Below are 10,598 nucleotides of genomic sequence, written 5' to 3' on the forward strand. Positions count from 1 at the left end.
TATTTAGACCGATATGTAAGATTTATAATTCACTATTAATCATTCTATCACATATATCATATATTCCCACCGTCTCACAGGTTGTTAACATCGTTGTTAGACTGAGAGATTCAAAAAGGAATTATGTTAAAGAAAAAATTAAGAAAGTTATTGGAATGGAGAATATCATATGTCATTTAGTGAATAAACTTAAAGTACTGACGCCAGTTGCCTATATAAGATGACTCATTAATCAAACTTCTAACAAATAAAAAAATTAAATAATTAAAAAATAAATTAATAATTATTTTAAATTTAGAGTGATTGATATACATCATGCACACATATTCACTTGTTATTTATTTTACTTTTTAAGCACTAATTACATATTATAAATACTATTTAATAATGAAGTGACAACAAATGTATAATACCATAATTTATTATATATTGTGAGTGCACAATTGCAAGTATATATTAATCACTAGTGTTCATATATATAAACAAATAAATTATTTATTAATTAAATAATAATATAAATATATTGTCAACAATAAATAATTACAAGAAGATAGTTTCAATTTCCATAATTTAGGGTATGCAGGTGGTACAAAACTAGTTATAAATGATTAGTAGACGAATACATTTATTTATGAAATAGGCCTAATATCTTCTCGTAAATCCAATCTTGTTGAGCAACAGATTTGACTTATTGAACTGAAAACATTTATTCGATAATAACATGATTTATAGTCTAACTGTGTCCAAATAACTCTTCCCACCAAGCTCCCGAGCATATACTCCCCTGTAGTAATTTGCAGTCGTAGTTCTTAGAAATTGTGCTCGAACTCCGTTTGCAAGAAGGCTAGGTGCAGGCCCAAACTCGCAGTCCATCAAGGGGCTTAAAAAGGTAACAATCGAGATCCTTTCCTCCTCCGAGTTACAGATTGCTCTATGCTCAATGCTACGGTAGTTTCCATTAGTTATAATCTACATATTTAACCAAACAAATCATTAATCATGGATTGAAGTACGTGACATATGAATATATGATTTACAAAGTGGTAACTGATTAGTACCTCCAAAATGTCTCCAATGTTGACGATAAAAGCATAAGGATCTGGTTTAGCTGTAATCCATGAGCCATCCTTCCGAACTTGCAGACCTGGCGTTTCAGAAAGCTGAAGGAGAATTGTAAGGCCAACAGCATCCGAGTGCGGTGCTAGGCCAATAACTTTATCTGGTTCTGGACATGGAGGATAGTAATTAGTCCTGACTGTTTGATAACTGTCTTCAAACAGGGCTATCATTTCCTGAGGATCCACTTTCAAACATTTTGCCATTGAGTTGACAAGTTTCATAGCAATGGTTTTTAGTTCTGCGCTGTAAGCCTCCAGGGCAAGTCTGCACATTTTTGGAAATACAAAATAAATCTTAATGGAAATAGAAATATAAATCTTAATGTATACTATATGCACACCACAAACTTGTTTATTGTCATTGGATTAGAATGAGATTCAATAAAGCTGTAAAGGAACTTGGCGAGTTATGATTCACTAACACAGAGTTTATGCAAATTTGCATACATAGAGAGGAATGGTATGTGACCTGTAATTGAGTGGAAGTTTGTTAAACAAGTGTGCCTTTCTGTAACGAAGTGGAAGAGTGCACACGTAAAATAGGTCAGCCCATTCAAGCTTCTGGTCCTCAGAGACTACAAAAGCTTGTCCATATCCCTCGAGATCTCCTGCCTCTTGCGGAAACTTTTTCTTCTCCTCGAGTGGCATTTTGAAGAACTCTTGCGTGGCTTCCATCATTTTATCAAGTAAATCAGTGCGCACCCCATGGTTAGTCAGCTGCAAATACATTTAACTATGTTTTAAGCATCATTATATGTAGAGTAAATTGCACCCTGCACACCTAAATTCCACTCTTACACATTTACATGATTATAAACTGTGAAGGAATCAAGGAGGGGCTAGCATACCTCGGCTATAATGAACTTATTAAAAGTAACATAAAATATACCTGGAAGAAACCCCATTCTCTACACGCAGAGTCAAATTTTTGTGACATGTCTAAATCTCCAGAAACTAAGCGTTCCAAATCGACTACTGGGATCTGAAGAGCAATTTTAGAATCGGAAATGATGGGATCTTGATCGGTACGTACATATCGGGATGGAACTGCCTTTAATTGCTTCTTCTTAGCCAGTTCTTGGACAGAAGGTACTGGGAGAGACCCCCCTAATAAAACTGCACCATTTTCCATTTTCTTTGCAAATTAAATGTTCCTCTCTTAGATCATATGAAACGAATGTAACTTGCTTAGCTATTTATACATATATTTGGTACTAGCATCTAGATTCGTTAGTTGGAAGTTCCCGACTAAAATGAGCAAGTTTAAAAAGGTGCTTTGTTTTGGTTTTTTTTTTTCTTTCTGAAAGGTGTTTGTTTTGGTTTTAATTAGATAAAGTTAACTCTAGTCTCTATATTTAACTTAAACATTCTTTTATTATTAATTGGCATTCAAGAAATTATTTTTCCTGATATGTGATTTTTTTATAAGGGATATAAATGAGCCAAAAACTTGCAAGGTCTCGACTTCTAAATTATTCGAATTTAACTTAATAATAATTGAGATGAGCTTGAACTCGAACTACTCAAATATTTTATTAATCCGAACTTAAACTTCAAATTATTAATTACTGGGTTCCCAAAATTTCACCGTTCCCAGACTAGTGAGCCTAACGAAGCTTATATTATTTTAATTATTTTATGTTTCATATATTTAATTATGTACATATTCAGTACCTATATATTTTTTTACATATTTAACGGATCTGAACTTATCACATTCAAGTTTTTTTTAATATTTAATAAAATTGATTTAAGTTTCAAAACAGAGTTCGAACTTATCTAATATTTTTCGAGCCCCAGCCATTTATCAGAATCGAATACAGGCCTTTGGCTCTACTCGGGTCTTTTATAGAAATTCGCTTTACTCCTTTATACCTCGGGCATTCCTGTTCGTTCTCCTTTCTTTGAATATTTTTATTAATTTATAAACTGTATTTTGGCAAAAAAAATAAATAAATTATAAACTGTATCTGATATTAATTTTTAAATGACTTATCAACTATGAGGTCAAAATTGTACCGCCCTTGAACCCAGTCTCTCTAATAATACATTAATTCTATTTTTCACACAGTTATTTTGTGTATATATTAATCTGTTACCATTCGAAATCGCTTTCAATTGCTATTCTTGTATCAAATAATATAATTTTATATTTTAAATCAAATAAAAATTTAAGTCTGAGATTTCTATTGATACAAGAAAAATTGTTAATTTACTAAATATAATATAATAATTTTTCTAATGTTAAACGTGCTCGCCGAAGGAAATGGAGAGCCTGTTTGGTATTTACTTAAAAAATAACTTATTCACTTATAAGTCAATAGTCGACCCAACTTATATTTTAAATTTATAATTTATAAATTGATAGATTGAATATTAGTAACGGCGTATTTTTTCATGTTAAATATTTATTTACTTAACATTTATAAATTACTTATTTATTTTAAGTCATAACTTATTTATTTTAAAATTTTCTAAACAGGCACCAAACTTTGTTAGCTTAAGATGTTTAGGATTGGCAACATATTTTAGGAGCAGGTAGCATGCACAAATTGCATCAACGATTTGTATAAACCTTCACCAGTAGCACGTAGCAAGGAGATATGAAGGTAAAGTTAATTAGGTGAAAAAACATGATACAGCCTTTATCGTTTACTAGTGTGAACCAGTCTTCTTTAAATTGGTCTTCCTTAAATTGAGATGATTTGATAGTAATTTTAATTATATATATATATTATATATATTTGTGATATTTTTTTATAAGTAATATTTTGATTACAAAAGACAAAAATGATAATTCATTTTAAAAATATTTAGTTAGGTATTACTAATTATCAGTCTCATCGTTTTACTTTATTAAATAAAATTGACCATTTTATTTTTTAAAAAAAACAGTGTTTTATAAAAAAAATATAAAATATAGTTTGTTTCATCTGTAAAAAGTAATTTATTTTATATTAGTGAATTATAATTTTATTATTCTATTTTATTAAATTAAATCTATGATATTTCTGAAAAAAATGATATTTTAGTCAGGAAAATAGAAAAGATATATTTTTTAACTGAAAAAGAGTAATTGCCAAGAAGGTTTATAGTATAAAAATATATTTATAAGAATAATCAGGTAAAATTACATGTATAAGTAAGGTTAAAGTAAAATTTGGTACCATAACTTTGAATGTCTTGGATGTACCAAAAAATAAAAAATAAGTACATTATCAAAAATTTCAATATTTCATATAATATAAATGAGATTATACAACATTTTTTTCAAAATTTGTTACACACATAATTAAAATCATTGTCAAAATTTAAATTTTATAAAATTTTAAAATTTACATTTATATAATGAGCTGACAAGAATTTTAAAATATAATTCTGACTATAATTAAAATAATTCAAAAAATTAAACAAAACATAAAAAATTAAGAAAAAATAGTCATAAGACTTAAAAAAAATAGACATTGCCCGGAACAACGATATAAGTGCGTCCCTTTAAATTAGCAAGTGTAATTTTCTTCTGTATTCGGGGTCTGCGCGTTCTTTTCATCACCTACTACAAAATGCATTTTCGTATTTTTCACATTTTTACCTACTACAAGATGTGTATACGACATCATATGGGAAATTGTGCATCAGCTTCTGTTCTTACATCGTAATCCTCCTTTGACGACTTAATTTAAGTGGTTTAGTTTTTATTTATTTTTTGGTCAGGGTTTCAAATGGTTTATTTATTTGTAAAAAATCAAACTTTCCGCGCCTGGAGTTCCGTTCTGAAATTGTCACTTTATTTTGTCGACCAATTTTTGACCACTAAACATATTTTTATATTATTTTAAACAAATTATATATTGAAGTGAATTAAAAGTACTCTTCAATTTTTTTTTAATTTTGCTCAATTATAAAATAAATATAAATTTTGATCAAATTTTAATCAATTTAACTACACAAAAGTCAAACTTGACAACTAAAAAGAGACAAATAGAGTATCTATATTATCTTAAAGAATACTATTACTCATATAAGATTTATAAACTAATTTAGGGATGACCATAATTCATGACCCGCTTTATTTTCTTACTCATAAAATTTTATATTATACATATATTCATGAATCTTTCATATTTAAATCCATTTTAACACATATCGAAATTAATCTCACATATTCATCTATACACTTCAACTGCCGTGATTATAGCAACTGATTACAACATTCAAATTATTTTGAATTAAAATCAGACCATATTATTCTATTAGTTTTATCTTTGCAAAATATTTAAATTCATGAATCTGTATTAGTTGTCACAATTTATTCTCTATCATCTTTGTGAGTATGCAATATATACATATATACATACACACACATATATAAGTAAATATATATATATATATATATATATCAATGTAGTTGATTTCCTTGCTTATATGATACTCACAATTTCATAATTTTGAATGGTTATTTTGCAGATGAGTACCAGTAGCTGCTTGTGAGAAACGTTTAATCATTGTAATTCATTAATGATTCAAAAGTATGCCCATGTTATCATTGTTTTCTTATATACTATTTTTTTTATTATTTTTCGTGAATCTCTTGATATATCTCGATTGTGACTGGGATGCAAAATCGAGTGACCTTTTATTCTTATCATGATTCATTTAATTTTTTGATTATGTAAAAATTTAAGTTTTGCACTCCAACTGTTTGATGTTAGATCTAAATAACTCCGTTTTGATTTTTTTTTCTTGCAGAATGGTATTAATATGAAAGATGATGAAGTGGAATAAGAGATCTCAACTCTATTTGATAACGTACAGATCTGCTATTGTATGTATTTCGGTTATGGTATAAAGTTAATGAGTGTAGATTTATTGATTTTATGTATGTTTGTACTGCGGCTCTATTTGTAACTGAAATTATATGACATGGTTATTTGTTGTTATAATGCAAGATCATAATTTCCTATTGCCTGCTATTTCATCACGAATCAATAGAATCAGAAATGCTTACATATCGCCAAATTTCATCACAAATTAAACAAATTCAGAATATGTAAGCCTTATTTTCTGTAAGTTGAACAACCTTGAAAAGAATTTGATTTTGTTGATCAAGAACTACTTCAATTTTTTACCTGAAAGTTATATAGAAATCATAAGTATTTAGATATTTAAATTTATAAATTTTTCTATTCTTGCAGGAGTTAGATGGAGGCAGATGAGCAAAAATAAGGAAAGTTAAGGGAATACAAACTTTCAGAGGTATAGAACAGAGACCAGATTTAGCATATTGTTGGTGGGATAACTATTTGGTATATTTGCCAACAACTTTATTTGTGCAGCAGTTAATAATTACCTTGATTATCATGTTTCAACTTGTAATTTTATTTTAGTGGGATGTTATGTTGGCTTAAAAAGGTAAAAATATTCTTGTTTTTCCGCTTGAATAACATATTTTCGCTTCTGTTCGGAGCAATTGATGATATCAAGCAGAAACTATCAGAAGTTCACTTCAGAACTTATATATCAACGGATGATGATGATGTCAACGGATGATGATGTCAATGGATGATGATGTCAACGGATGATGAAATCAGTATTTTTCACATCAGTTGATCTTTGATAAGGAAAAGGAAACATGAACTCAAGGCGGTGAAGGACTTTATCTCAAAAGCATTGTATAGTTTTTCTTGTTGTTGATATAATAGGATTCATTATACATTGTGTAGTTGTGCTCTATATAAAGCACATATTAGGTTCATGCTATATGCATCGCGACATTGTTATATCTTTCGCATAACCTAGAAACTCTCAAGGATTATTGTTCATCCTTTCGAGAGAGTACGTTTGTAGTAAGTTTTTATCAGTTAATATAAAAACTGTTGATTATGTTGAAGCTTTGTCGAATCACTACAGGAAACATGTCAAAAGATATCGGTTACAAACCGATGTTAAAAAATTTTAAAAGCGATATCTTTGCAATGTCTTTGAATAAATATGTTTCGATAAAAATATTCTAAGTCAAGCTCTCTACAAATCACAAATTTATTGTTGTAGAGAAGTCATTCGAGAACTCCAAATGACTTATCGAGAAGTCAGGAAAGCTATTAGAGAACTCAGAGATATCGAAAAGCCAATTGAAGATATCAAGATTGGAGATATCGACAAGTCAGAGTTATCGACAAGTCAAATATCACTAGAGAACTCTGAGTTATCGACAAGCCAATTATCACTAGAGAACTCTGAGTTGTCGACAAGTCAATTAGTCACCAGAGAACTCAGAGTTGTCTACAAGCCAAAGTAAAGACATGAAGTGTAGAGATCTCGGCAAGCTAAATTCTCCTATAGAGAACTCAGAGACCTCTACAAGTCAAATCTACTATGGATATTTAGAGATATCGATAAGTCAATATACTTATCGAGATGTCAAGATCTCTATATGCCTATCTGGAGATCTCGAAGTAAAATCTCAAAGTACAAATTGCAGACCAGGTCAATATCTAAGATTTACAATCAACAAACAATCCAACCAGCTGGATTGACATGTCTACAAAAAGCAGCTTGAAGGATGTGCAAGATTAATGGTGAAGATTAACTGACAAAGGATGATCAAAGTTAACCCACAGTGTGCAAAGATATGCTAAGCCAGAAATGGAAGATATACTTTTTCCAAAATGGAATGATTAGTGACAGCTTACTAAAGTGAATAACATGTCTTATTATACACTGTGTAAACCAGTAGTTAACTGAAATATAAAGTTAACACTGGTCCTTTGTTAGTGGTAACAATTTAGATAAGAAAATCTCTTATTTCTCTCAAGAAGAAGCTAAGATCTTTATTAACAAAGAGCCTAGAAATTTTGTAGCAAAACATTTTTAATTTTAATATAAAATTAAGTGAGTTTTGAAAGATCTGTGTTCACTGTTATTGATTGTTTAAATTTCAGTATTAACTCATATCACTGCAAGATTACATTTACTTTGATCAAACTATAATACTTAAAGAAAAGCACAAAAACACCAAAAACACATTCACCCCCCGTGTGTAATTCATTTCCTAACAAGTGGTATCAGAGCAAAATCTGAAAGTAAACAGATTCAAGATCTTGGAAGAACGAATACACAGAAAATTAGTAGCATCAAAATCCCTACTTTTGACAAAGCTAACTATACTCTATGGAAGAAGAAAATGATGTTGTTTATCAGAATGGCCAATCTACTGTATATTCAGATTCTCTAAAATGGGCCCTTCATTCCTATGGTTACAGTTGATGAATCTACATATGGAGACATGGTTATCCCAGCTCATTGCTCCCAAGGACCTTGCAGAATACACTGAGCCTGAGAAGGAAAAAGTCTCCCTGGATAGTGGCTTACAGTTAATCTTAATAGAGTCACTTGACAATGTAACGTATAACAACATTGTCAACTGTGACATTGCAAAACAGATTTGGGAAAAGATAGAGATACTGTATGAGGGAACTGAGGAAGTTTGGTCAAATCAAAGAAGAATACTGATTTCACAGTTTGAGGGTTTTATGGCTAAGCCAAAGGAAAGCATAATTGATGTGTTTGAAAGGTTTAACAAACTGATGAATGACTTGCAGCTTCATGATAAATATTATGAAGCTGAAGAAGTGAACTTGAAATTCTTGCTTACTCTCCCTGATCATTTGGAACAGAAAATCTCAGCAATCAGAGAAGGGAGAGACTTGAGCAGAATAACTCTGGAAGTCCTGTATGGAATCTTGAAAACATATGAACTAGAAATGATTCAAAAGAAATCATTAAGATCTGGTCAAGGGCATGTTGTAGATGGTTCAAGTGCCATAATTTTCAATGAAATCCAGACATCTAATGATGAGCCAAGATCCTAGACTCCAGCTGCCTCAACAAGTGAGCAAAGAATCAATGATTCACAGGAACAAGTTATACTGGAAATGGAAGAAGATGAGTTCTACACCCTGGATGAACTTGATGAGCTAGATCAATCAATGGCCTATATGGCAAGAAAGTTCTCTAACATTAGAGTAAAGAAGTCAAGATTCTTCAAGGGTAAAAGATAATCATTCAACAAAGACAGCAGCTGGAAAGAAAGGGGAAGTACATATTTGATAGCAAAAATGGTTACAAAACTGGATATGTGGATACATCAAAGATAAGGTGCTTTAACTGTGATGAGTTAGGCCATTTTTTTACAGAATGCAGGAAACCCGAGAAAGCAAAGAAAGACAAATCTTATCTTGAATTGGAAGCAAAGTATGAAGCTCTTCTAAAGAAACAGCAAAGCAAAGCCTATATTGCAGAGGGTAAAAGTTGGGATGACTCTGAAAATGATGAGGATGAGGAACTTGGAAATTATGCACTAATGGCCTTGGAGCAAGGAGAGTCCTCTTCATCAAAAACACAGGTACCAACTCTTTCCACCATTTATTTAAATGTGAATCAATATAAGGAAACTGTTGAAAAGATGAGCACATAAATGTTTTACATTCATACAAGTATGGTGGCTGCTAATGAAGAAGTTAGCAGACTGACAAAGATAAATGAGAAGCTTGAGAATGAGAAATAGAAAACTGAATTATTGATAGTGGAGCTTGAAGCTGTAAAACAAGAAAATGTATATCTGAAGAACAAGCTCAAGTGTGCAAATGAGATTGAAGCTGTGTTGAGAGAAAAGCTAGAGAAAAATGAAGTGAAGTTGAAGTCATTCAGGAATGCATCTGAGTTGGTTGGACAATACCATGAGAAAAACAAGCCATGTGCAAATATTGCTATTGATCTTGACTATGATGCCTTGAAGAGTAAGAAGAAAAATATGGGTGAGAAAGGAAAAGCAACAGAAAATGAAAATGTTCCGGCAATGCTGAAAAAGGTTGGTTCACCTATGTTCAAGGCATGTGAAGTTAACTTTAGTGAAGAAGAGTTGATTATCAAGAAAGAAATTGTAGATGAGGACAATGAAAAGAAAATTGCAAATGCAACTCAATCTTCCAAGTGCGCGGCCGCGCGCTACTCCTGCCAAATTGGCGTGGTCGCGTGCTAGGTCAGCACGGGCGCGCCGTGTCTCTGTAATTTCAGCGCGGCCGCACGCTAGAACAGCGCGGGCACGCCTGGCTTCTGTAGTTGGTCCTGAATTTTTCTCTTTTTCTAATTTTTTTGTGATTTTCTCTTTTTTTATTGCTTCCTCTACTTACTAATGTACAACAAATTTGGGTTGCCTCCCAAGAAGCATTTACTTTACGTCGTTAGCTTGACATAGAAACTCGAGATCAAACGGACAATAAAACGACATTAACCAACTCACGGTTTGCCATGTCACCATAGTAATGCTTCAACCTCTGACCATTTACCTTGAATGCTTGGCCCGGATCATTGTCAAAAATCTCCACCGCTCCATGTGGAAACACAGTTTTGACAACAAACGGCCCTGACCATCTTGACTTCAACTTTCCAGGATAAAGACGGAGACGATAGTTGAACAAA

General features: G+C 31.4%; 1 protein-coding gene across 1 annotated transcript; it reads right to left on the bottom strand.

Moving 5' to 3' along the window:
- Positions 1 to 551: 551 nt before the first annotated feature.
- On the bottom strand, positions 552 to 2,299 carry LOC141696742 (protein SRG1-like). Its single transcript, XM_074500873.1, has 4 exons — positions 2,008 to 2,299; positions 1,588 to 1,835; positions 1,059 to 1,383; positions 552 to 969 (listed from the first exon to the last, which is right to left on the bottom strand). Exons 1-4 carry the CDS (start codon positions 2,248 to 2,250, stop codon positions 727 to 729), a joined length of 1,059 nt encoding a protein of 352 aa, XP_074356974.1. The 5' UTR covers positions 2,251 to 2,299; the 3' UTR covers positions 552 to 726.
- Positions 2,300 to 10,598: the final 8,299 nt, after the last annotated feature.

This window comes from Apium graveolens, chromosome 11 (genome assembly GCF_009905375.1).
Source record: "Apium graveolens cultivar Ventura chromosome 11, ASM990537v1, whole genome shotgun sequence".
Lineage (NCBI taxonomy): Eukaryota > Viridiplantae > Streptophyta > Magnoliopsida > Apiales > Apiaceae > Apium > Apium graveolens.